General features: G+C 42.8%; 1 protein-coding gene and 1 long non-coding RNA gene across 3 annotated transcripts in view; one reads left to right on the forward strand and one right to left on the reverse strand.

Moving 5' to 3' along the window:
* Nucleotides 1-27,463, forward strand: part of LOC121286174 — a 59,678-nt gene that overhangs the window by 13,384 nt on the left and 18,831 nt on the right. The gene's annotated exons all lie outside the window — the stretch shown is intronic.
* hnf1a (HNF1 homeobox a) overlaps nt 1-27,463 on the reverse strand; it is a 226,434-nt gene that overhangs the window by 6,052 nt on the left and 192,919 nt on the right. For both annotated transcript variants that reach the window (XM_041203155.1, XM_041203154.1), the window contains exon 9: nt 12,448-12,580. In XM_041203155.1, the coding sequence (XP_041059089.1) occupies nt 12,448-12,580 (133 nt within the window). The remainder of the gene's footprint in view (nt 1-12,447; nt 12,581-27,463) is intronic.

Raw genomic sequence — 27,463 nt, forward strand, 5'->3', positions numbered from 1 at the left:
ACTTAATTGGCCCACCCATGTAAAATGGTGCCACGCCTCTGATCGGGGGCGCGATCAGAAGAGCACCCGCATGCGCCCGCCCATCAATTTCCCCCCCAACGGGGAGAAAATTCAGCCCATATACTGGAAAAATCAGACTGGCAGTAGTTATCTGGATGAGGAGTTCATAGAATGCTTTCAAGATAGTTTTTTTAGAGCAGCACATTCTTGAACCAAGCAGAGAGCAGGTTATATTAGATTTGGTATTGTGTAATGTGACAGGATTAATTAATGACCTCAGTGTGAAGGCACCCCTGTGTAGCAGCGACCACAATATGATAGAATTTTGCATCCAGTTTGAAAGGGAGAAGAGTGAGTCTACTAGTATTTTAAACTTAAGTAGGGCAACTGTGTGGGCATGAAAGCTGAGCTAGCTAAAGTGAACTGAGATACTAGATTAGGGGATAGATCAATAGGATTTAAGGGGATATTTCAGAATACTCAGAATAAGTATATTCCTACGTTAAAGAAAAGTTCTAAGGGGAGGACCTTCCATCTGTGGTTAACTAAAGAAATTAATGAAAGCATCAAACTTAAGGAAAAAGCATATAACTGCGCAAAGATGAGTGGCCGGTCAGATGATTTCAGAATATGAAAAAGGGCAGAGAATGACTAAAAGGTTAATCAGGAGAAAGAAAGAGTACGAGCGGAAGCTAGCTAGAAATGTAAAAAGGATAGCAAGAATTTCTACAAGTATTTCAAAAGGAATAGAGTAAATAAAGTGAGTGTTGGTCCTCTGGAGAGTGACAATGGAGAGTTAATTGTAGATAATAAGGAAATGGCAGATAAAATGAACAAATATTTTGCTTCTGTCTTCACTATAAAGGATACACAAAACATTTCAGTAAATCAGGAGATGGAAAGGAGCTGGGAGCATGGTGAAATTACAATCATGAGGGAAGCCGTACTGAGCAAACTGATGGAGCTGCGGGCTGACAAGTCTCCAGGTCTTGACGGCCTTCATCCTAGGGTCTTTAAAAAGGTGGCTAATGCGGTAGTAGATGCGTTGGTGTTAACTTTCCAAAATTTGTTAGGTTCTGTAAGACCATAAGGTGTAGGAGCAGAAGTTGGCCATTTGGCCCATCAAGTCTGCTTCGCCATTCAATGAGACCATGGCTGATCTGATACTCCTCAACTCCACTTTCCTGCCTTTTCCCCATGACTGATTAAAAATCTGTCTACTTTCCATCAGACTGGAAAGTAGCAAATATAACCCTCTATTCAAGAAGTGAGGGAGGCAGAAAACAGGAAACTATAGGCCAGTTAGTGTGATGCCATACGTGGGAAAGGTGTTAGAATCAATCATTAAGGAGGTTATAGCTGGGCCCTTAGAGAAACTCAGGGTAATCAGGAAGAGTCAGCATGGCTTTGTGAAAGGGAAATCATGTTTAATTAATTTATTGGAGTTCTTTGAAGGAGTAACATGTGCTGTTTTGGATTTCCAAACATGCTGTAAACTTGATTTCCAGAAAGCATTTGATACGATGTCACATCAAAGTTTATTGCAGAAAATAAAAGCTCATGCTGTAGGGGGGTAACATATTAGCATGGATAGAAGATTGGCTGGCTAGCAGAAAACAGAAAATATGCATAAATGGGTCTTTTTCTGATTGGCAGGATGTGACGAGTGGAGTCTTGCAGCAGTCTGGGCTGGGGCCTCAACTTTTTACAATTTATTTCAATGACTTAGATGAGAGGAGTGAAGGCATGGTGACTGAATTTGCAGATAACACAAAGATAGGTAGGAAAGTATATTCTGAAGAGGACATAAGGAGGTTGCAGACAGATGTAGATAGGTTGAGTGAGTCGGTAAATATCTGACAGATGGAGTATAATGTAGCAAAATGTGAAGTTGTTCACTTTGGCAGGAAGAATTAAAAAGCAGAGTATTACTTAAATGGAGAACGGCTGCATAATTCCAAGGTGCAGAGAGATCTAGGTGTTCTAGTGCATGAGTCACAAAAAGTTAGTATCTAGGTACAGCAAGTAATTAAGAAGGCTAATGGATGCTATCCTTTATTACTAGAGGGATTGAACATAAAAGTAAGGATGTTATGCTTCAGTTATACAGGGCATTGGTAAGACCATATCTTGAATACAGTGTGCAGTTTTGGTCTCCTTATCAAAGGAAGGACGTAAATGCATTGGAGGTGGTTCAGAGGAGGTTTAATAGATTGATACCTGGAATGAGCAGGTTGCCTTATGGGGAAAGGTTGGGCAGACTGTTCGTTTCCACTGGAGTTTAGAAAAGTGAGGGGTGACTTATATGAGATCCTGACAAGGTATTGATAAGGTGAACATGGAAAAGATGTTTCCTCTGGTAGGTGAATCCAGAACTAGGGGGCACTGTTTTAAAATTAGGAATTGCCCTTTTAGGACAGAGATGAGGAGAATTTTTTTCCCTCAGAGGGTTATGCAGCTTGGAAACTCTCTGCCTCCGAAGGTGGTGGAGACAGGGTCATTGAATATTTTTAAGACAGAGGTAGATAGATTCTAGTTAGGCAAGGGAATCAAAGGTTATCAGGGATAGATGGGAATGTGGAGTTCAAAATGCAAACAGATCAGCCATGACCTTATTGAATGGTGGAGCACGCTCAAGGGGCCGAATGGCCTACTTCTGCTCCTATTTCGTATGTTCATATGGTCTGAACCCAGCCCTTAAAACAAATTTCCAGCTGTCTAATCTGATACAGTGAATTTTGCAATCACCTGTTTCTGTCCCAGCGCCCTGCCTACTGTGAGTGCACATTGAGAAATTGCACATTGAGAAGTTACACATAGCACATGATTTTCCATTCATTTTATATCCATTCATGCAATTGAAAAACTTGCCCTAATTAATACAAATAGAGTTAGTGGTGCTATTTTTATTCTGATTTCATTCACGACTGTTATTCTAACTAGTGCATCACATTTGAACTGAAGTTCACTCCACGTGCTAGAAGAATAAAAGCTAAAATCTGTTCGTTAACAGGCTGGGTTACAGAGAAGGATGCCACCCTTGTGCCAGGAGACAGCAGCATTACACTTTGCATTCAGTCATTAAAGATACATGACTTGAAAAATAGTGACTTACCGGCAGGTTACATAATTCACGATTAAGGGACACTCGACTATACTAATTCTGGTATATACTATAAGTCAATACTATAACTTCATCCTACAGCTCCTGTGACTTACTAAGAGAGCAGGTTAGCTTAGGTTTGCAATGTCATTCTATAAATAACGCAGAAAAAATTTTCTCTCCCACGTCTCAGAATTTTGCAAACAGGTTTGTGAGGATTTTCCTTCTCACTAATGCAAACAAAATTGTAAACGCATTTGTTTATGTTGCATTAATAACTGTACTCGAAATGCCAAGATTTTCAATAATATACAATGAAGTAAATTTTCAGCTTGCCATCCTGGTGTAAACCCGGCATTATGGATCAACAGTCCATCATAGAAAGGGCCCAATTTTTATTTTCATTGATTTTGATAGATAGAATTTTTTTCAAAGCAAGATTGTTTCTTGAAGAAGATGAATATTGAAGAAAATGAGGTGAGAATAAGAGAGTGGGATTAGACCAGGTGGTTTACATGGGGAAAATCGCACTTTAACTGGCTGAAAGATCTGCTTCTATGAATTGCCTTCAGCATAAGGAAGTACTTAGGGTTCAGCACTATTTTTGTACTGGAATGTTCTGCTAGTTTAGTTAGCAGTGAGGAAATTTGCATCCGCGTTCATCAAACTCAGAAACATTTCAATGAGCATGATACAATTTCCAATCAAAGAACACACCAACCTCCCACCGAGGTACTCATTCTAATGAGTTAGTTTTAAATATCAGAAGACTCAAGTCAAAATCCTGAAAGTAATTCTGCATTCCCAATTTCCTTCACCCACCTATGGTGGCCTTGCCTTCAGCTTTCTCAGCATCAAACACTGGCTTTCCCTCCCTAAACCTCTCTGACTATACCAGTTCCTTCAAGGGAAGCTCCTTAAAACCTACCTCTTTGAACATGCCTTTGGTCACCTGTCTCAATATCTCCTTATATGCCTCAGTGTCAAATTTTGTCTGTGTTCAACTGAGCATAAGGTTCATGCACCACTCTAGCCTTTATAAATATGAACCACTTATTTGTCTAAGTGGGTCAGTTTAATTCCACATTATTCACTATCTGCTGGACTCTAGCCAGAGTAAATGTCTTGAAGTGGCATAACCTTCCCTGTCCTTCACAAAATTAGTTTTTACACCACAGTGCACTTGAATTTCTTTGTGGGAAATCCCTTTTAGCTATGTGAGTTTATTCAATAAGTAGCTGAGCTGTTATCAGGCCCTGGTCTATGCTGAGCTGCCAAGGCCCATCTTTTGCCCATCCCTTGTTGCCCTGAGAGGGCGATGGACTCTCTCCTTCAACTGTTACAGTCTTCGAGTTTCTGTTGTGCTTCCTGAAGATTGTGGACACGATATCTGCTGTGCTGGTGATGGAGAGAATAGATAATAAGTTGAGTTCCAGATGCATCCATCAAGTATTGATGATGTCAAGCTTGTTGAGGGTTAAATAATCCCTCACGTACCTGATTGAACCTTGTAGTCAGTGGAGAGGCATTGAGGAGTCAGGAGGTGAGCCATTTGTTGCATAGACTCTTTGCTGCTCTTGTAGCCGCAGCATTAATATGCCTAGTCTAGTTACGTGACCTCCAGGATGTTGATCGTGGGTGATTTATTAATGGGAATGCTGTTGAAGGGCTGGGAGAAATGGTCAGGTCTTCTCTTCTTGGAGATGGCCATTACCTCGCACAAATGTTACCAGCTGCTTTCCAGCCCAAGCTTGCATATTGTCTAAGTCCTAGGTTTTAGTTTGTCAGGCATGTGCGATCAGCGGGCCCGGGAGCAGGTGGGGGACGGACCCCAGCCACGATCAGCCCCAACCATGATTTCACCCTGACTGGCCATTAAATGTGAAACACACACTAAAAGGCTCAGCACTGCCAGCGTGGGGGCGGGAGGAGGGCAAGTGCTGACATAAGTGCAGTTGGATGGGCAATGAAAAATCTCTGTTAATTACAACTTTAATTTAATAGGCCTCTTAAATGTCAACGGATGCACTTCCAACTCTCATGTGCGCCTGCCGACTGAAATATCGTGCGAGTGCGTCATCACGCATTATTTCACACTGGAGCAGGTCGGGCTCATCCACACACCAAGCAAAAAATTCTGCCACTGATGTAGGTTGGCATCTTTTATTCATTCATAGGATGTGGACATTGCTGATAAAGCCAGCGTTTATTGCCCACCCTTAATCGTCCTTGCAAAAGTGCTGATGAGCCATCCTTTTGACAGTTGAGTGGCATGCTTGGCCATTTCAGAAGGCAGTTAAGAGTTGCTGTGTGCCTGGAGTCACATATATAGGCCAGACCGGGTAAGGAGAGCAGATTTCCTTTTCTAAAAAACATTAATGAGCCAGATTTTTTTTAACCACAATCTAGTAGTTATATGATCACATTAGTTAGTTTCTTTTTATTTAATCCAGATTTATTCAACTAAGCTTAAATTCCCAAGCAGGAATTGGTGGGATTGGAATTCCTATCACCAAACAATTAGTCCAGGCCTTATGAATTGCTAGCCCCATAACATAATCACAATACTACTGTTCTCTTAAGTGTGCGTTATTTCATTACTGGAGTTGTGAATGGACTGAACATTGTTGCATCATCAGTGAACAGTTTCTCTCCAACCTTATGACAGAGGGAAAGTTATTGATAAAACAGCCAAAGATGTTTTGGCTAAAGTTGGTGCCTTGACGAATTCCTGCAGTGATATCCTGGGGTATTGAAGATTAGTTTCTGACAACCATAACCACCTTGGATATCGTGCATGACTTCAGCCGCTTGAAGATAGTTTCCTTTTGATTTCAGTTGTTCAGGCTCCTTGACGTTATACTTGGTTGAAATTTATCTTGATGTCAAGGGCAGTCACTCTGGCTTCTCTTCTAGTGTTCCACTCTTATCTCTAGGCCTGGATCTATGCTGTTTCACGTTCAGTGGAATCCAAACTGATTTTTTTTTTATTCGTCCCTGGGATGTGAGCCATGGCCAGTATTTCTTGCCTATCTCTAATTTCCATTGAGAAGGTGGTGGTGAGCCATTTTCTTGAACCGCTGCAGCCCATGTGGTGTAGGTACATCCACAGTACTGTTAGGAAGGGGGTTCCAGGATTTTGACCCAGCAACAGTGAAGGAATGGTGATATAGTTCCAAATAAAGTTAGTGTATGGCTTGGAGGAGAACCTGCAGGGGGTGATGTTCCCATGCATCTGCAGCCCTTGTCCTTCTGATAGAGGTTGTGGGCTTGGAAGATGCTGTCAATGGAGCCTTGATTGGTATTCATGAACAAGTGTATCTTGATGGCATTATTGGCAATTTTCTCCATCATTTTGCTGATAACTGGGAAAAGCTAAGTAAGATCAGTAATTGGCTAGGTTAGATTTATCCTGTTTTTAGCTAGGGCATTACTGAGTAATTTTCCACACTGTAGGGCGGATGTCCTAGCTGTATTGGAATAGCTTGTCTGGAGGGCTGGCTAGTTCTGGAGCAAATGTCTTCAGCACAACAGTGGGATGTTGTCAGGAATCTTAGCCTTCACTAAGTCCAGTTTTCCCAGATGCTTCTTAACGTCATGAGGAATGAACTGAATTTGCTGGCAATTGGCATCTATGATGGTCAGGATGAAGCTGTGTAGGATCATCCACTTGGCACTTTTGGGTGAAGACACTGGCAGACTTTTTACCTTAACTTTATCCATGGTTGAGGATGGGGTTGTTCAGAGCAACATTCTTTCTAACTTTCCTTTGGTGCATGGTATCTTTAAGGCTGCTTTGTGGCCATGGCTGTGTCCATCTTAAAGGGAGTATTGGTTGTACATGGCCTGTTTTTTGCACTGTGGGGTATATTCTGGCTTGCTACGCAGCCCGTCACCCATGCAGCTTAGTGGGAGCACTGATTCAGAGAAGCACCTTCTCCCTGCTGTTGCCTGAGTTAGATGATCTCAGCTGGGCAGTGAAAGGAGGGCTACAATTAACCATACCGTCTCCGGGTCAGGGTGGGAAAGATCTTCCAGTCCTGGTGGCTATTCCATATCCCCAGTGGCAGTGTGCACATATGATTGAGGGCCCTGAGTGTGTTTTAACACTCCACAGTACTCTAAATCATAAACTCTCTCAGGGAGAACTTGTTTTCAAGAATGTAGCACTCATTTAAGTATCATATTCTCTCTTTTTCGTGGAGAAAATATATTTAATTCACCAGATAAAATTGTGTGGAAGATCATAGAACAAAATAGGATGTCACAAGAAAAGGTCTGTCATCCCATAACAATCTTTCATGCACCTTCTCACTTCCAGCATTTCTTATGGGGATGTATTTTATTTATGCCACTACAGTCTGTGCTCCCCCAAACTTCTCCATCTTGTTTCTCCTAAGTTCCAAATATGCCATCCTGCATTCCCTTCTTTGTTGCACCCTCCGTTTGCGCTTAGCAAGATTCAGCGTAAAATGCCCTACCCTACATGATTCCATTCAATGGAAGAAATAAAGAACCTGAATTCCCTCCTGGAACCTCTCTGCATCTCCGATTCTCTCTCCTCCTTTCAGATGCTTCTTAGAAACTATCGCTTTAATATAGCTTTTCCTCACCTGATCTTATATCTGCTCCTTTGGCTCAGTGTCGATTTGTATCTGCTTATGCTCCTGTGATGTGCCTTGAGATATTTTACCACATTGAAGATTGCTATGTAAGTGCAGGTTGCTCATATAAATATACCTGCTTTGATTTTAAAACAATGTAGTACTTCTTTCATTTGTGAGCAGTAGTAATGCAATGAACAAGAGCCCAGATGCAGGGATGCTCCCTTCCCCCTTCCCAGCCAGGAGAGGTTTGAGATTTATCATGGGATATTCCAATGTTAGTGTTTCCCTAAGGTCTTGGTACCTGTCACATTAGTGCAACTCACAGCTGAATTTATGCTTAGCCTGAGTTTTTAAACCAGATGTCATGATAGGGCGCAGGATAGCGTTCAAAAATAAATAAATCATTGCACATCCCCAAAGCGGATATACCCTTGAGCCTGTCAGAAGGTGATGCAGATTATGCTACAACATGTCAGACTGAATGTTCCACACAGGCAGAACATCTACTGCAAACTCAGCTTGTAATTAAAGAAAAGCTGCATATCCTCTCATTGACCCAACAGCACAGGACTGACTATACTCACATTTCATTCAAATATAGTTATAATAGAAACCTTTCTACAATGAAGCAATTAGGCAACAATAGCCACAGCTTTTCATATTATGAGCAGTATTCGCCTATCACTAGCATAAAGTAGTGACCACCTCAACATAAACATTTAGCGAGGCAAATAGTTACAATTTGGATTTTTGACTGGCTTGAAGGCTGACTGGCATATGGGAGAGTAGGGGAGAGTGGGGTGGGGGGCAGAAAGATGACAAATAACTGTTAAACACACTCCTCCTATGAATTGTTGAAAAATATAAGACTAACATCTGACCCTTAGCAAGGGCAGGACTTTTGCCTGGGCCCTCAATTAAATAAATGGTACTGAAACTTACTTTTTTTTTTGTCTCAGCACAGTCTCAGAGTGCTGGCTCTTGCATCCCTGTAATATTGCAGCCAGCACTTAGACCGAGAGAATGTGCTTGATACCCCTGTTAGAGGTTGTGACACTTCAGCCAGCAGCCAGACAGAGGAACTACCCAAAGCTAAAATTTGAATAGTCTCTGGGCCCAATCTTTCTGTGCCAGTAATACAATTTAGTGGCACACACAAAACCCTCAGTAGTGACACCACCGGAGCACCACCAGGGCACTGGAGGCAGCATAGGCATGCAAAACTGCATCAATGTGACCAATTTTACCAAACTTTCTAATACCCTTCAACTATACTCGGTGATTGATGGAGATGGTGGGAGTGAGGGAGTTTCAGATCTAGTTTTGCATCCAACATGCCTCAGAAAGTTACTCACAGTTTTTAAAGATTGATATAGACACAAAGCGATAAATTTCCTCTGGTGACTAGAAATAGCAAGCATGGGAAATCTACAAGCTGTCTGTAACCCATAGTGATCAGAGGTAGCCTTCCCCAACCCCACATTTTAAAGCTTCAGCACCTGCCAAGAAATATAGAGGTATAATTTCTCCATGTTATTGACATTATGTCTGTTTGAGGCAAAGCCATTTTGTACTCACATCTGCGCTTTCACCCACATTAGTGACTAGAAGAAAACATACATAGCCGTCCATAACCAATATTGTTGAGATTGTGGTCACTGAGTGCCTGCTGTCCAAAGCTTTAAACAAAAAATCTATTGTGAATCAGAGTTGAGGGAAATTTTGCAAGGCAGTCATCTCAGCCCATGTTAGCTGGAAAATCAAGGCTCCAATAAGACCCAATTTCTTCTACAATGTACACCATTAGTGAGGCTCCATGCAGAGCAAAGCTTGCAAAATATCCTTTTTCGTGTTTCAAATTTACATCTAATCATGCCACTGTTCATTTTGAAATTCTGCCCATGTATTAAAATACCGATTTTATTGTTGGGGAATTTTTAAAAAAATTCATTCACAGGATGTGGGTTTCGCTAGCTGGGCCAGCATTTATTGCCCATCCCTAATTGCCTTTGAGAAGTTGGTGGTGAGCTGCCTTCTTGAACCACTACAGTCCATGTGGTGTAGATACACCCACAGTGCTGTTAGGAAGGGAATTCCAGGATTTTGACACAGCGACAGTGAGGGAACAGCGATAGATTTCCAAGTCAGGATTGTGAGTGACTTGGAGGGGAACCTCCAGGTGGTGGTGTTCCCATGTGTCTGCTGCTTTTGTCATTCTAGATGGTAGTGGTCATGGCTTTGGAAGGTGTTGTCTAAGGAGCCTTCGTGAATTCCTGCAGTGCACCTTGTAGATAGTACACACTGCTGCCACTGTGCATTGGTGGTGGAGGGAGTGAATGTTTGTGAATGTGGCGCCAGTCAAGTGGGTTGCTTTGTCCTGGATGCTGTCAAGCTTCTTGAGTGTTGTGGGAGCTGCACTCATCCAGGCAAGTTGTGAGTATTCCATCACAATCCTGACTTGCGCCTTGTAGATGGTGGACAAACTCTGGGGAGTCAGGAGGTCAGTTACTCGTTGGAGGATTCCTGTCCTCTGACCTGCTCTTGTAGCCACAGTATTTATATGGCTAGTCCAGTTCAGTTTCTGGTCAATGGTAACCCCCAGGACCTTGATAGTGAGGGATTCAGTGATAGTAATACCATTGAACATCAAGAGGTGATGATTAGATTCTCTCTTGTTGGAGATGGTCATTGCCTGGCGCTTGCATGACAGAAATGTTACTTGCCACTTGTCAGCCCAAGCCTGGATATTGTCCAAGTCTCGTTGCATTTGGACATGGACTTCTTCAGTATCTGAGGACTCACGAATGGTGCTGAACATTGTGCAATCATCAGCAAACATCCCCACTTCTGAGCTTATGATGGAAGGAAGGTCAATAATGGAGCAGCTAAAGATGGATGGGCCGAGGACACTATCCCGAGGAATTCCTGCAGTAATGCCCTGCGGCTGGGATGACTGACCTCCAACAACCACAACCATCTTCCTTTGTGCTAGGTATGACTCCAACCAGCGGAGAGTTTTCCCCGATTCCCATTGACTCCAGTTTTGCTAGGGCTCCTTGATGCCACACTTGGTCAAATGTGGCCTTGATGTCAAGGACAGTCACTCCCACCTCACTTTAGGAGCTCAGCTCTTTTGTCCATGTTTGAACCAAGGCTGTAATGAGGTCAGGAGTTGAGTGGCCCTGGCAGAACCCAAACTGGGCATCAGTGAGCAGGTTATTGCTAAGCAACTGCTGCTTGGTAGCACTGTTGATGACCACTTCCATTTCTTTACTGATGATTGAGAGTGGACTGATGGGCAGTAATTGGTGGGGTTGGATTTGTCCTGCATACAGGAATACTGAGTTGCTTTTGTTTTGACAGCACTGAATAGCTATTCCAGTTACACAGTCATAGATACCACTTGGGCAATGTAACAGTGAGCTAGCGGCAACCTCAGAACCATATCTCTGTTGGCTATTGTTGTTTGCTGAAGTGTGTGAAGGCTGCAACTGCATCTCACTTTTTTTTAATGGAGAAGTGCAAGGTGAGGCCCAAGACCCTGACTACAGGACAGCACCGAATCTGCATAGAAATTCTCAGCACAGAACATCTGGGCTATCTCATAAAACAGCCATCGAAAACATTTGGATCAATCAATCGCCATCACATCATAGATCTGCATTACAACAACAACTTGTATTTATACAGTGCCTCTAAGATAGCAAAATGTCCCAAGGCACATCACAGGCACATAATTAAATAAAGATATATAAGGCACATAAGGAGATATTATAGAAGGAAAATACTGCGGCTGCTGAAATCAAAATAGAAAATGCTGTAAACATTCAGCAGGTTGGGCAGCATCTGTGAAGATATGAGGACAGATGTCCAAAAGTTTGGTCAGAGATCGAATTTAAGGAGCATTTGAAAAGAAAGATGGAGCCAGAGAGGTTTAAGGAGGGGATTCCACAGCTTAGGGCCTAGAAGCTCAAGGTACAGCCTTGGGACAAAGAAATCAGGCTGCACAAGGGGATTTAATAGGTACATAATATAGAGACGTCCAAACAAAGCCTGTTTGTCCAATTCAGGCACTTGGGTCTTAGCAATCTGGGTAAGTACAACCCAGTGCTATTTGTACTGATCAGTCTTATTCGCTGGTTTATCCTGTTTGAAGTTTGTGGGTATGGAAGTCCGAAGAAGATTATCCTTAGCATTGTTGCCTCATTGATGGGCAAATCCTAAATCGAAAAACTATGATTTATTAGTAACCGTAGCCTGAGAGACTCCAGTGTACAAATCTAAATGGCCTACAAAACCAATAAGCTTGGATGGCTCCTGATATAATGGGCTAAGTAAGGAGCAAGGTTTCTTTTTCTTTATTCTGAGATCACTTATGCCGCAACACTCTGGGTGAAATAGTTCAGACTGACTTGTATCAAACTTGCTGGTTTTTGACTTGAGATCCTGATGCTTGAACCCTTCAGCATAGTGAATAATCTTGCCACGGAAATGTATCTCTTGTTTTTTTTACCCTTTATAAACACAAAATTAAATCTGTTTAATGTATCCAGTCTCTTAAAGACATGAAAGGTGTGACATTTTTTCAATAACTGAAAAGTGCTTTGAAAGTTCTTGTCGGTAGCAACATCTAAGTCCCAATTGTTGAGTCCCTTGTAAAGAATGGTGGTGTTTCAGAGCACCTCCCCACTTCTTTGGGGTACACTTTTACAATTTTAACCAAATATTAGATTCTACCTGTGGTAATGGCTGGGCTTGAGGAAACTCGATGGATATGTTGAATGGATCCATCCAAATTCTGCAAAGGTACCTGTTGTATGGCTGCATGGATCTGGTTTTCTGACTGGCTTTCCGAATTTAGTGTCAAGACCTGAAATGAAACAATAAGTGAACATTAGTACGTATACTATCTATCTCCACTTATGTCATCTTCATTGGCTGCAGTTGTCCTCCTAAGAGCAGAGAAGGTTAAGTGGAGATTTAATAGAATTGTTCAAAATTATGAAAGGTTTTGATAGAGTTGATAGGGAGACATGTTTCCACAGGTAAGGAGGGTCGGTAACATGAAGACACAGGTATAAGATAATTGCCAAAAGAACAGGAGGGAGATCAGAAGACATTTTTTAATGCAATAAGTTATTATGATATGAAATCTCCTGCCTGAAAAGGTAGTGGAAGCAAATTCAATAATAACCTTCAAAGGGATTTGGATATATACTTGAAAAGGAAATATTTACAGGGCTCTAGGAAGAGAGCAGGGAATTGAAATAATTGGATAGCTATTTGAAAGAGCCAGCAAAGGCAGGATGGACTGAATTGCCTCCTTCTGTTCTGTATGATTCTATTATATAAGGTTTTTTTGCAACTAGTAATCCCATTCAGTTAAACATAAATGGCATGATGTGGGCCACAGGACTCTGCACTCACCATCAATTTACAGTCCACAGCTGTCATCAGGTGGATGATGCATTTAAAGTCTAACAGATCATTTCAGGGAGTATCCAATAGCCAAATTGGCAAGATTTTGCTCCCTCCTTTTGGATGTTAATTGTATTATTTAGGTGTTCAATTGTATTAAGATGGTGGGCATTAATTAGGGACTCGCATGCTCATATATATAGGAAACTGGTTCGTGGGTTGGAGGTTAATGATATGTAATCTGTGATTCTGTAAATAAAGGCTTGTACCATGTTGGCTCCAATGTTCTGTCATGACTGGACACCTGAGTTCTAACATGGTAGTAGAGAATGATTGTCTAGAGGTGAAGATTGGAAACCTTGATTTTTGTGGATTTTAAACCGAAACCTTTATGGCCATTACAGAAAATGGTGTAACAACAAGTTTAAATTGTTAAGAGTTTGATTATTCTATGATTTTCACAGAGTCTGAACCACAGACCAATGGAAGAATGAGGTTGAGATACTGACTTGGATTTATTTTGGTTATCAAAGAGAAAAAAAAGTTATAGGCCTGACATTGTTACTGCCTGCAAAAAGTAAAATCAGAAGTAATTTATTTTCTGAAAGGACTGACAGTCAATTGGATAGCGAGGAGGGTTTGCACTCTCTGATATAATCCTTGAATGAAGATCATAAGATTGTAAGAAATAGGAGCGGTAGTTCATTCGGCTCCTCAAGCCTGCTCTGCCATTCAATAATGGTTGACTTGATTGTGGCCTTAACTCCACTTTCTTGCCTGCCCCCCATAACCCTTAACTTCTCTGCTGATCAAAAATCTGTCTAACTCAGCCTTGAATATATTTAGTAACCCTGCGTCCACTGCTCTCTGCGAAAGAGAATTTCAAAGACTAACGACCACCTGAGAAAAGAAATTTCTCCTCATTTCCGTCTTAAAGGGAGACACCTTATTTTAAAACTGTGAGCCCTAGATCTAGATTCCCCGCAAGAGAAAACATCCTCTGTCAAGATATCTACCCTGTCAAGCCTCCTCAGAATCTTATATGTTTCAATAAGATTACCTCTCATTCTTCTAAACTTCAGTTTGGACCCAACCTGCTCAACATGTCCTCATAAGACAACCACTTTATCCCAGGAATCAGCCTAGTGAACCTTCTCTGAACTACTTCCAATGCAAGTATATCCCTCCTTAAGTAAGAAGAACAAAGTGATATACGTACTCTAGGTGTAGCATGACTTTGCTACTTTTATGCTTCATCCTCCTTGCAATAAAGGACAACATTCCATTCACCTTCCTAATCACTTGCAATAACTGCATATTAATCTTTAGTGTTTCATGTATGAGGACACCCAGATCCCTCTGTACCGCAGCATTCTGCAATCTCTCTCTATTTAAATAACATTCAGCTTTTCTATTACTCCTGCCAAACTGACAACCTCACATTTTCCCAGATTACACTCCATCTGCCAAATTTTTGCCCACTTACTTAACCTATCCATATCCATTTGCAGATTCTTTGGGCAGAATTTTCCACTTGGCGTGTGAGCACGCAGCCAACACACTCGAGCGTGAAATAGCGTGCGATGATGCTGGGCGAGCATCCTGACATCATCGTGTACTCGCGCGATATTTCAGTTGGTGCGCGAGCCCACCAAAAGTTGAGGGGCCTATTAAGGCCATTAAAGTAGCAATTGACAGCAGTTTTTGCTGCCCGTCCAACGTTAAGGTTGGTGAGCAGGCAAATCGGACAGGCGGCCTTTGCATTTTTGAGGAAACCTCATCCAAGGGCGGGATGAGGTTTCCGTGATTAATTTAAAAAAAGGTTTAAATGTTTTCTAAAAATTTTCATCATCCTTATATTGAGGTGGCTCATTCTGAGACATGGACGTTTTTTCTGGACTTTAAATTCTGTTTTTATTGTATTTAAATTTGTCAGTTTCCTGACGCAGCTCTCTGCCTTCAGGGAGCTTACCTTCCGTGCCCCCCACTCCAGCACTGTCTTCAGCACTTGCCCTCCTCCCAGCCCCACCCAGCAGTGCTGAGCCTTTCAGCGTGCATTTCACCCTGTCAATTGGCCAGTGAGTGTGAACTCGCGGCTGGCGATCCTTTCTCCGGCCGCTCCGGAACAGGCAACTTATTCTGATTGCCTTACGGTTCCCAGTTGGATCAGATGTCAGCCTCTTTAAAAAATACCCTGGTATTATAGTCATTTCCTTCAGCCTTCATGGAACAAATGGGGCATTCTGCTGTGACACAAAGAATAGAAGATTCGATGGTTGCCAGGCTTCAAAATATTCCAGATACCAAGTTCAGGTGTCAATAAAATGAAAGGATTAAAGAGAGACATAGGCCCAGATATTTGCGCAGTCATGGAGATTCTGCTGAGCTCTGAAAGTCACAGGCAGGATCAGATGCGGAAGATGCGCTCCTGTTTCTGACAGATTCAATTTTTGCCAGTAGGGGAAAGGGAGCGGGGCATGATTCACACAGGAGGTAAACCAGGGCCATTTACTGAGTTTAAATAGACCCCATTTTAGCTGCTGCACAGGGCTTAACTCACAGTGTAGGAGTCAGGAATTTCTGGAGTAGATTTAGAGGCTCTTGAAGGATGGATAAGGTATATTTAACTGGCATGACCTGAAAGTTTTAAATCCTCTGCTCTTTAAACTTTTGAAAAACTGAACTTTAAAGAAATTTCAGCTAGACAATGTGGTGTAGAATCCATTTGAACAGTTTCAAAAAATGTTTGTTGACATTTTCCTAAGGGCTGTATATGAATCCTTGGCTGACTTCCAAAATCTACTGTCAACTCAGCAGGGGCTCTGAGTTTACAGTTTGATTTCCAGCTTAAAGAGCCTATTAAGGGTTTAGCTGCCTTTGATGCAGTAGGAACAGAAGGATGTTTGTTTTTATAACAGGTTAACCAGTTGAGACTTAAAAACTCCAAATGGACTTTCAGGAATGGGAAACTTTTTTAATATAGTGAAGGTTGTATTAAATTTTTTAGAACTTTATTTTATTTAATCTCAACATGGCTTCTGAGATCTTCCCATGGTGGATACTGTTTGAGTTGGCATGGAGGAAATAAGGGCCAAGGGGCTTAGTGGTGGGTATGGGTTGGCATGAATTGGCATGAGGGGTATAAGAGGTCATGGGGTTCATGAAGGAGTGAAGGTGTGACTCTCTGTGGAGAATGTTGTCTCATAAACTAACTTGTAATTGGAGAAATAAGATGTTAGGAGGAATTATGTTGGGCCGCTGTCCATGGCGGGCAATTATTCAAAATAATCATTTCTATTAATTTACTTTAAAAAGATTTTCTTGGGATGCGGGTAGGGTTGCCAACCCAGGCTGGACATATTCCAGGAGATGTCTAAGAAGTGACGTCATGGAACCCCGGCAGCGTGGCACGAGCAGATTCGGGTTGGCAGGGGTGGGGGGCGGAAACTCTTAAAAACTGGCAGGTCACCTACCCTCTTGATTGAGAAACAAGTTCAGCACCTGAAAACTGTCCATTCAACAGAATGAATCTGCAGCCTGCTAGATTCAAAAAGTAGAGGGAACAATGTCTATTCACCTCACTAAACAGATGTAAACCTTAATTACTATAACATTGCGGACGAACATTGTTCTTTTCTGATTCCATTTCTTTGCCACCATATTAATGTTGACTTTGCTCATCATCTCACTTAAATTGCTTTTTTTATGTGATCTCGTTTCTTTTACTTTCTTCCAAAAGCCTGTTGTGTCTGCACAAATATGAACCTTGCTGAAGTCAAAGCTCCATGAAAATGTTAAAAGTGGAAAGTAAATCATGGGCAACAAAGATTTTTCACACCGTAAAGCTAAAATAGCCACAACTAAAGCCTGTTTGTTTTGTAATACAGACAGAACTCCCCAGTACACATAGGCACATACACTCCCATAACTGAGACTCAATGAAGAAAGCATGGATTTCCGGCCGGGACCTACTCAGGAGGGAACAATGAGTGTTCCTATGCACGGGTGCGTGCTGCAAATTGAGCTGGATGATGTGTCCATGTGAGATGCTTACCAATAGCAGAGAACACTGGAAATGCACAGGATTTGTACTGAGAAAATGGAATTCCAATCTCCCGGAATGCTTTCCTTGGTCACTGGGAGATTGGTGCTGATTTCAGTAGCTCCCTGGCCATTCTGGGATGGTTAGCATCCCTAGACGTGGGGCAACTGGCAGAGGCTTTTAGTATTTTTTGGTGAGGGCTAGAGGGCCTAAAATGTGACAATACAACTGGGGCGCTGTTTCAGAGAACCAAGCCTGCCTCAGCATCAACCACCCCCATAGCCACATAATCTTCACTACCAGGGATAGCAGGCTTGACTCCATCCCACACGAACCCCTCTCCTGCCGCCAGTCCACCCCAGAGCGAACATCACTCCATTCGGGGTGGTGATGAAAGCACATTTAGCAAATCTGATTATACCAACAGAAGATGAAATTGAACAGTAATAAGGGCAAATCAATCCCAGGAATGCCGAAGGAAGCATTAATAGGTGCTTTTGATAAGACTCATAGTATCATTATGCATTGAATTGCTCAGGGCAAAGAGGCACGGTCTTTGAAATGGCACATGATGAAGATAACTCTGAGGAAGAGGGTGAAGATGATGAATCTGAACAAATTATACGGGTTACAAGGAGTTTTAATCCCGTGATGAAAGTATTAGTTGTGGGCTCCTTAATTGTGCTTTGTACTTGTGCTTCAACCATATGTGGGGTAGATTGGTTAATGTAATTTTGATTCACTAAGTAATGAGGATAGATGCAACATTAAGAAATATAAAACTACTTGCTTCAGGTTTGGTGATGACAACACCTTGAGGCCACTAACGAGAGTTGTAATTCCATGTAAAGCCATTTTACAAGTACTGGTGTAGTGAGAATACTGTTGAGTAAGCCTTTTATGATAAAGGTACAAATGAAACTTGACATAGAGCATGATAAGGCATGATTTTTAGGGAAAAGGTTGATCTGCAGTTTACCCTGCAGTCAGGATATTATTGTATAAATGGGAGCCAGACCTTTCAGGAATGAAATTGGGAAACACTGTACACAAAGGGTGGTACAAGTTCGGAACTCTTCCACAAACGCCAATTGATGCTAGATCAATTGCTAACATTAAGTCTGAAGTTGATAAATTTTTGTTAACCAATGGTATTAGGGGATATGGAGCAAATGCGGGCATATGAAGGTAAATCACAGGTCAGCCTTGGTCACATTGAATAGCCAAACTGGCCCAAGGGGGTAAATGTCCTATTTGCTGTTCAGAAGTTTCAATGTTCCGAACTGGCCTTTAATTTCATTTTAGGTTCCTGCTGCCTGCCAAAACAATGAGATACATTGTACTGCAAAGTGATTCATTATTATTTGTGTAAGACTGTGAGATGTCTCTCAGTGATGTGACAAAGCACAATATAAACTCTTAACAAAACTTGATGTTTCTCGTCAGAGTGTTAGCAAGCATTAATGGTAGTATGTGGGAGAGTGACCCTGACAAGGCTGGCATTTACTGGCTTAAGAAAGGGGATGATTGTCCTTCTCCTTGAACTTTGTGCTGAAGGCGCTCCCACAATGATGCTAGTTAGAGAGTTCAGGTGTATTGACCCTGGGACAATAGGGGAATGGCATGTGTGCCTTAAAGGGGCCATGGAAGTGATGGTTGTTCCCATGGCATTGCTACTCTTGTCCTTCTTGATGGTAGAGGTCTCGGAGAAGGGAAGAGCTCTGAACGAAAGCTTGAGTTCTGGCTGTGCACCTTGTTTGTCTCACATAATGTAGCCACAATGCACTGGTGCTACAGGGTGGATACTGAGCAATTAAAGCACGGGAGCCAATTGTTAGTTGCTGCCAATCCATTCAAGCTGAAAAATGGATGATTGATGGAGACAGACTAGGGAGCGGCAGTGACAGACTTACTGTGAATCGAACTGTGCGGAGGCACGAGACCCCCAAACAACAGGTGGCCCCAAAATGCAGGACAAATCTGACAAATGAATTGCAACCTGCCTACGAAAGATCAAAATCACCTTTGTCGGCTGCATAATGCATGCGCAAGGGAGCAACGGTCTAAATCAGACATTTACTGGTTTCCTTTGCAAAGATAGACAGTAGAATGTGAATTGGGTTTAGTCTAAGATTGCTGCTTTTTGTGCTGTAAAATGTTTCTAGGTATGTTTGTATGCATGTGCAGGTGGGATCCTCGGCAGGTGCAGCATGTGGTCTGTGGGTGGGTGAGGTGGAGCGAGGTCATGGCGTAAGAAGGGGCACAAGCGCCGCAGACACTGACCGTTCGCCAAGTGTGAGCGGGAAATGGTTGCCATCTGCTCCTCAGCTTCACAACAACACTATGCCACACTTGGTCCTGTACATTCCACCTCCCCCCCCGCCCTAAAGCTCTGGGAACCCCTTTCCCTCCCCCCCAATGCCTCAGGACCCCCCTTGCCCCAGCTCACTCAAGGCTCTGGGAGCACCCTCTTCCCTTCCCCAAGACCCTGGGACCCCCCCCTTGCCTCCGAAGGTTACAGGACCCCCCTCCCTCCACTCAAGGGCCTGAGACTGCCCCTTTCTCCAGTCAAAGCCCCAGACCCACCTCCCCTCCCCTCAAGGCCCCAGGGCCCTCTTCACCCCTCCCTCCCAAAGCCCTAGGACTCCCTTCATTCCCCCCACACCCAGGCCCTCGGATCTCATTCACCCACGCTGAAGGCCCCAGCATCCCACCTTCCCCACCCACCCTCCCCAAGGCCCTCGGACCTCCTCCCACCCTATAGGCCCCTGGAACCCCTTCACCCCACTTAAGGCCCTGGGACCCCCTCCCGCCTCCCCACTGATGAGATGACATCCTGACACTAAATTCCAAGGCCACCAACGCACTGAGCAGCCACTCAGCTGAAGTAGAAAAGGAGGAAGGCATTTTTTGACAAGTTAGATACAATTAAACCTTTAACAATGTGCTAACGGTTCCTTTTAAAACATTTTTTTAGGTGGCTGTTACTTTCCCAACATTAAAATTCCCATGCTCAGGTTTGTTTTTTATGAATGTTCTGGAACAAGAGCTCCAGACAATGTTCGGTTATGGAGTGGTCACGGAGCACTGGAGGAGGCCCTTCGGCCCCTCCAGCCAGTGCTGCTCTCCAAAAGGATAATTGAGTTGTGGGGACTCAGCCCCACTTCCATGTGTACCATTCATCTCCATTTTACAAAAAAGCACTTTTAATAATCACATGTGTGTTGGGCTTATTTATTGAATTATGATTATCCTGTATTTGACGACAATTTGATCAGGTTTATCAGGGAGTAGAAAATCCGCAATAAAAGTGTTAGCACATGGTGAAAGTTAAACCTTTTCGTCTGTATTTTCAAAGGCAGTCCTACTTTACGCAAGCAAGATGGATTGAATAGTCTTTCCCTGACAGCTTGCATATGCAATATGTTAAAATACCGCAGCTATTGGCCTCTCCTAAATGTAAATGCTGAGTTATCAAGATAAATGTACTGTAACATTTGAAAAGAACAAAAAATGGGGAGAAGATAAGAGAGAATGTTCTTTTTCTTGGCTGGGCACTGAGGGGCGATGGGGGAATGGTGGGGTGGGGGCTTGAAAATGAAGCTGCGCACCAGACCCCACTACCTCTAAATCTGCCACTGGGGGCCAGTCTCAACCTTGGATCCCCAAGGCTCACTTGAAGAGACTTTCAAGCAGTCCTGTAAGTGGGTAAACAGTACACCCGCCTGTGAGTGTGAGTGGGGGAAGGCGGGGGCCGGGGTTCAGCTGTCTAAATAAGCAAATCAGGACCTTCTGTCATTATAGGACCATGATTACAATTTTGAAGTACGTCAGGTCATGCACTGCACATGCTCCACTCATGTGCACCACAACTGCTGGCGGCCACTCCACTGAAGAGCACCAATCCCCTTATGGTTTTCTTTTTGCGGATACAGAGAGTGCCAGACCTCACTCGTGCTACTCTGGAATTAACTCGACCTTGTCTGCCCTAGGGTGACAAACTCTGGTACATCATATCCCTGGAGATTTCACTACATGCCCTCTATTCTTATGCTAATTAAAAAACACAATTTTATTGTTAATGCTCTATGATTTTTCTCCTGGGTTGTCCTGGAGATTAGTTTTCAACTCCTAGGGACTCCAGGGTGATCCTAGAGGGTTGGCAACCCTGTTCTCCCTCGCCACCTAGACTTGATCGGAATAGGAGCCCGCTGATTTCTTGCCCTGATTGCCTTCAAACGAGGTCCAAACCTGTAAATGATTCAGCCTTCCCAGCACCAGCCACAAGTGGGCAGCACAACCATTTCCCCTCACCCATTTTGAACCGAAATCAAATACTATTCCTGCTATATTTCTAGCTTGTTGTTGCATGTGTTCTGTTCTGTGTGTTTATCTCACTTGTAAATTTTTAACTACTAGTTTCAATCTGAATGTAAAGATCCAACTGTATGCAATTGGCCTCCTTTCAAAACAGGTGAGAGAACATGATGGCAGTAAATGTAATTGTACTGTGCAGAAAGAATGATTGTGAGTTCTGTGATATGTCATTTCATTCATATCACAAATAGGTAGCAAGATTTAATTAAAAAATACATAAATATGCTTATGGTAACTTATATCTTGTTCCAACCTGTGTTGAGTGTGTTGGAGAAGGTCCGAATTGTATCACACACTATTAGAGAATGGGTCTGAAAAATAATTGAATCCTCAAGCTTGCATGCTCATAACTGTCTGAAACTTGTCTGGCCATTGCACCTCCTCTGTGATTGGTGACGACCCTTTCACGCCAGTAGCTAGAATTTCCTGCATGGGTATAGTGTGCAATCAAAGCTTCAGAAATTGGTTTCCTCTCACACTCATGACAATGGGCGTTACTGCTTAGAGTTGCTGCTGAAATCCCTTTCTCAGGAAGGTTTTGGTGCCTCATTCACCATACAGAATTCCACCAAAGCCAGGATGCAGAAGTGAGGAACAGTTCCGCTTGAAATTTTAGCATTGAGACACAATCAAGCTCATAAAAGGGAAGTTGGAAAGACCGGTCAGATTTAGTTACTTTACTTTATGTAGAGCTTGGTGAATATATGAAGCAAAGTGCCCAGTGGAAAGGAGGAATTGTGGCTTATGTTAGAAAATTCAAGAAGGTTCTGGCTTGATATTTAGCAGAAGAAGAAATTGAGGGGTTTCAAATATAAACACTATTTTTTAAACTTTGAAACTAGAAAGACTTGCATTCAAATAGCACCTTTCACAACCACTGGGCATGTCAAAGCATTTAACAGCTAATGAAGTACTTCTTGAAGTGTAGTCGCTGTTGTAATGTAGGAAATGCAGCAGCCAATCTACACACAGCCCACAAACAGCAATGTGATAGTGAGGCCGATTCAAGGTTACATATTGACCAGGACACAAGGGACAACTCTCCTGCTCTTATTAAACAAAGCCACGGGATATTTTACATCCACCTGAGAGGGCAGACAGTATTCTGTACTGCCACCATGATTTGTGGAATCTTGGCATCATCTTTGGATACGGATATGCATGATCTATCTTCCCCAGACAGACTGTAATCTTACTCGGGTACTTGCCTTAAACTAATTTATTAACACTATGTATAAACAGGTTACAGAGTAGGATGTTGCTCCTAAGTACAGAGTGTCCCATTTTCTTGAGAGTCTAGCACTTGGCTGATGTCACCAATACATCATCATCTACATCACACATTAGCATATCTATTCTATTAACTCATTACACTACACATATGAAATATGAACATATGAAATGGGAGCAGAAGTAGGCCATTCGGCCCCTCGAGCCTGCCCCGCTATTCAGTAAGATCATGGTTGATCTGGTTGTGTTTCAGGTTCTGCATTCCCATCTACCCCAATAACGTTTGATCGCCTTGCCTGACTAGAATCTATCTACCTCTGCCTTAAAAATATTCAGTGACCCCGCCTCCACTGCTTCCTGATGAAGTGCTCCAAAGTCACACAATTCTCTGAGAGAAAATATTTCTCCTCATCCCTGTCCTATAAAGGCGACCCCTAATTTTAAAACACTTCCCCCATAGTTCTGGACTCACCCACAAGAGGAAACATCCTTTCCACGTCCACCTTGTTAAGACCATTCAGGATCTTATATACTTCAATCAAGTCACGAGTTTCTACAGGCACAGTGTAGACATATCCCCACAAAGAAAAAGGGTGGTGCTGCCAAATCTAGGGCTCCCTGGTTATCCCGAAGCATTCAAGGTAAAATAAAGCAGAAGAAGAAAGCTTATGACAGTCACAAAAGACTTAATACTGGAGTAGGCTTGGAGGAGTACAGAAAGTACAGGGGTGAAGTAAAAATGGAAATTAGGAAAACAAAGAGAGGATACGAAAAAATATTGTCAGGTAATATCAAAGAAAATCCTAAGATGTTTTACCAGTACAGTAAGAGCAAGAGAATAACTAAGGGAAAGGTAGGGCCTATCAGAGATATACATGGTAACTTGTGGGCTGATGCTGAAGATGTGGACAGGGTTCTCAATGAGTACTTTGTCTCTGTCTTCACTAAGAAGAGGGATGATGCAGATATTCTAGTTAAAGAGGAGTGTGAAATATTAGATACAATAAGCATATGGAGAGAGGAAGCACTGGAGGGACTGACATTCTTGAAGGTGGATAAATCACCAGGGCCACATAGATTGTATCCCAGGCTGTTGAAGGAAGCCAATGAGGAAATAATGAATGCTCTGAGGATCATTTTCTAATCCTCACTAGATACAGGTGAGGTCCCAGAGGATTGGAGGTCTGTGAACATTGTCCATTATTTAAAAAGGGTGAGAAGATAGGCCAGAAAATTATAGGCCAGTCAGTCTGACTTCAGTGGTGGGCAAATTATTGGAAACAATTCTGAGAGACTGGATAAACTGTCAATTGGAAAGGCACAGATTGTTCAGGGATAGTCAGCATAGCTTTGTTAAGAGAAGATCGTGTCTTACTAACTTAATAGAATTTTTTGAGTAAGTGACAAAGAGGATTGATGAGGGTAGCACAGGGGATGTTGTCTACATGGATTTCAGTAAAGCATTTGACAAGATCCCACATGGCAGACTAGTGAAATCTCATGGGATACAGGGGAAGGTTGCAGGGTAGACCCAAAATAGGCTCAGCGACAGGAAACAAAGGGTAATGGTCACTGGATGTTTTTTGCAAATGGAAAATGGTTTTCGGTGGTGTTCCACAGGGCTCAGTGTTGGGGCACTGGCTGTCTGTTGTATATATTAATGATTTAGACTTAAATGTGGGAGGCATGATTGGGAAATTAGCAGATGACATAAAAATTAGCCGTGCGGTTGATAGTGAAGAGAATAGCTGTCGACTCCAGAATGGCATCAATGGTTTGGAGAAGTGGCAAACTGGAATTCAATCTGGAAAAGTGTGAGGTAATGCGTTTGTGGAGGGCAAACAAAGTAAAGGAATGCTCAGTAAATGGTAAGTTACTGAGAGGGGTTAAGGAAGTGAGAGACCTTGGAAGACCAGGTCCTTGAAGGTGGCCAGGTGAACAAGGTGGTCAAAAAAATATATAAAATGCTTTCCTTTGCTGGGCGATGTATTGAATACAAAAGCAGGGATGTAATGATGGAACTGTATGAAATGCTGGTTAGGCAACAGCTGGAATTTTTGTACAGTTTTGGTCACCAAATTACAGGAAGGACATAATTGCTCTGGAATGTCGAGGAGATTTACAAGAATGTTGCCAGGGCTTGAAAATTGCAGCTGTGAGAAAAGATTGGATAGGCTAGGACAGAGGAGGCTAAGGTGTGACCTAATTGAAGTGTACAAAATTATGAGGGGGCTAGATAGGGTAGACAGGAAAGACTTGCTTCCCCTAACTGAGGGGTCAATTACCAGTGGACACAGATTTAAGCTGATTGGTAGAAGGATTAGAGGGGACATGAGGAAAAACTTAATCACCCAGAAGGTGGTATCTGAAATTCGCTGCCTAACTTGGTGGTTGAGGCTGAAACACTCAACTCATTTAAAAGGTACCTGGATCTGCATCTGAAGTGCTATAACCTGCAAAGCTGTGGACCAGGAGCTGGAAAGTGGAATTAAAATGAGCGGCTAGTATCTTTTTTCTCTTTTTTGGCCAGCGCAGGCACAATGGGCTGAATGACCTCTTTCTGCACCTTAACTTTTCTATGGTTCTCTGGAACAATGGGATGAATCTCAAAGACAATATAAAGATGAATTTCCTGTCGACAAATTTCTTGTTGATAAGTTTCCTGTGGGCGAGTTTTCTGTACGGGATTCCACAGCATTAGAAATTCCGAAGATTCTGGCTTGGCTTCTGTGCTGAAGAACAACCCTAGTGGAAGAAGATTTTCAGCTGGGACTGAAGTATGGGCATCAATTGATTTTCATCCTGGAAATAGGTGCTGCCAACTCCTTGGCCATATGATCCTTTGTGGACTCAAGCCTGGAATCAAGCAAGTTGTTTTCCCTGGACTCTTCATGGTCACCCAGAGATAGGCTAGGCATCGCATTGGTAATTAGGAATAAAGATCTGAAAATTGCTCAGCCACTAGAAACACAGCTGAGAGATTTCACCTGGGCTCAGCAGCAGTTTGGAATGGTGAACCAATCTCTGGGATCTCATCCTCCAACAGATCTCTTGGTACTGCCACGGCTTCTTCCTCATTACTTTCTTCAGGAGCCAACTCATGTCCAAAAGGTCTTCCACACGATGGCCACTGTCTGCCACAGTGCCTTTTGTGTCCGCCACCTTTGGCCTAGCTTCATAAAGTACTGATTCATAACCTCAATATCCACCGAGGGCCTAGTGGATGGTGTCTCAGTGATGGAAAGGAACTCCCTGCTGATTTAATAAACCCCCTCAGCTGCTGTAGGATGGCATTCCACTGGTTCTACATAAAACAGTGAGGATTGATCCATGAAAGTTACTAACTTTTTCAAATGCTGGTCATCATCTGTTTTTCTCCAGAATTCCTAGTAGTACTCCAACATCTCCACTCAGTGAGGATATATGTTGATTATGGACAACAATGAGAGAATCAACGATCTGCCACCCCTTGTAACAAAGAGGGGCAACAATCCTGCCTTTGATTGTAAGGTATTTGCCTCCTGGATCTTGCAATTTAATATCTGATGGATGAAGGGTATTGGTTGAAGCCAGTCTAGATCATCTGCTATTATGTTAACACCAACCCCAGTATCAATTTTAAAGCTGGTATTAAAGCCTTTAACTTGCACTGTAACTGACCAATAAATTTGATTACGCCCATTTACATCCCCTAGAAACTCTGTAATTTCGTCTTTGTCTTGATTTCCAATTTCATGGATGGAGTGTGTTTCATAAATATTCTCGATTTCTTCCTCAATTAAAGTTGTAGGATTTGCAGAAATGCTTGAAATGTCCAATCTTTCCACACTGGAAGCATCCCCTGACCCCTGCTGGGCAGTCTTGACATCTGTGTTTTCTCTCCGCACCACAATGGAGGCATCTCCAAATAGCTGCTGCTGTGGAGTTTCCTGGCTTGTCAGCAACTTTGGCAGGCTTTTGTGTGGGTGGCGCCACTGCCCACGGGCCTACTGGTTAACTGAGCCATCCAGCCTACGGGTCATGCCAGATTATAGACCAGTTTATTTCTCTGAGCTCAGCCTGCCTCACATACTGATCCACTTGATCTAAAGTGAGGCAATGTGGTGGACAAAAATATGCATCAAAGGCTTTGAGGATGGTGTCAAAGTCTGCAGTGGACTCCACCTCCTGCCTCAGGAAAACGTCTTCAGCAACTGGTCCCAGAGCATAAAGAAACAAACTGACTTGGTGCTTCTGCTCCTTAGTGTGAAGGCCCAATGCTGCTCGGGGAAGTGTCTCTTCTATAACTCCCAACACTGGTCTCTTTGTAGGCCCTCAAAACATTCAACAGGTGGGGTACAGACAGTCTGCTCACTGGGTACGGACATCATTACCTCTCTTCAGTGTGCCACCTCCTTCCGTAGAGTTGTAATTTCAGGCTGCTACCAAGTTTTTCTTCACTCTTTCTTGCTGTGGTAACATTGATGGCACCAGTTTTTTTTTACATTGAAGTTGCCACCGCTGCCATCATGTTTTGTATTGCCACCATGATCTGAGCACTCATGGTGTGGTTCCTGATTATGGGTAAGCGTGACCTATCTTCCCTAGACAGACTGTAGTCTTACTCTGGTACTTGCTTTAAACCAGTTTATTAATACAATATATAAACAGGTTACAGAGTAGGTATGTCTCTCCTGAGCACACAAT

This window comes from Carcharodon carcharias, chromosome 13 (genome assembly GCF_017639515.1).
Source record: "Carcharodon carcharias isolate sCarCar2 chromosome 13, sCarCar2.pri, whole genome shotgun sequence".
Classification (NCBI taxonomy): Eukaryota; Metazoa; Chordata; class Chondrichthyes; order Lamniformes; family Lamnidae; genus Carcharodon; species Carcharodon carcharias.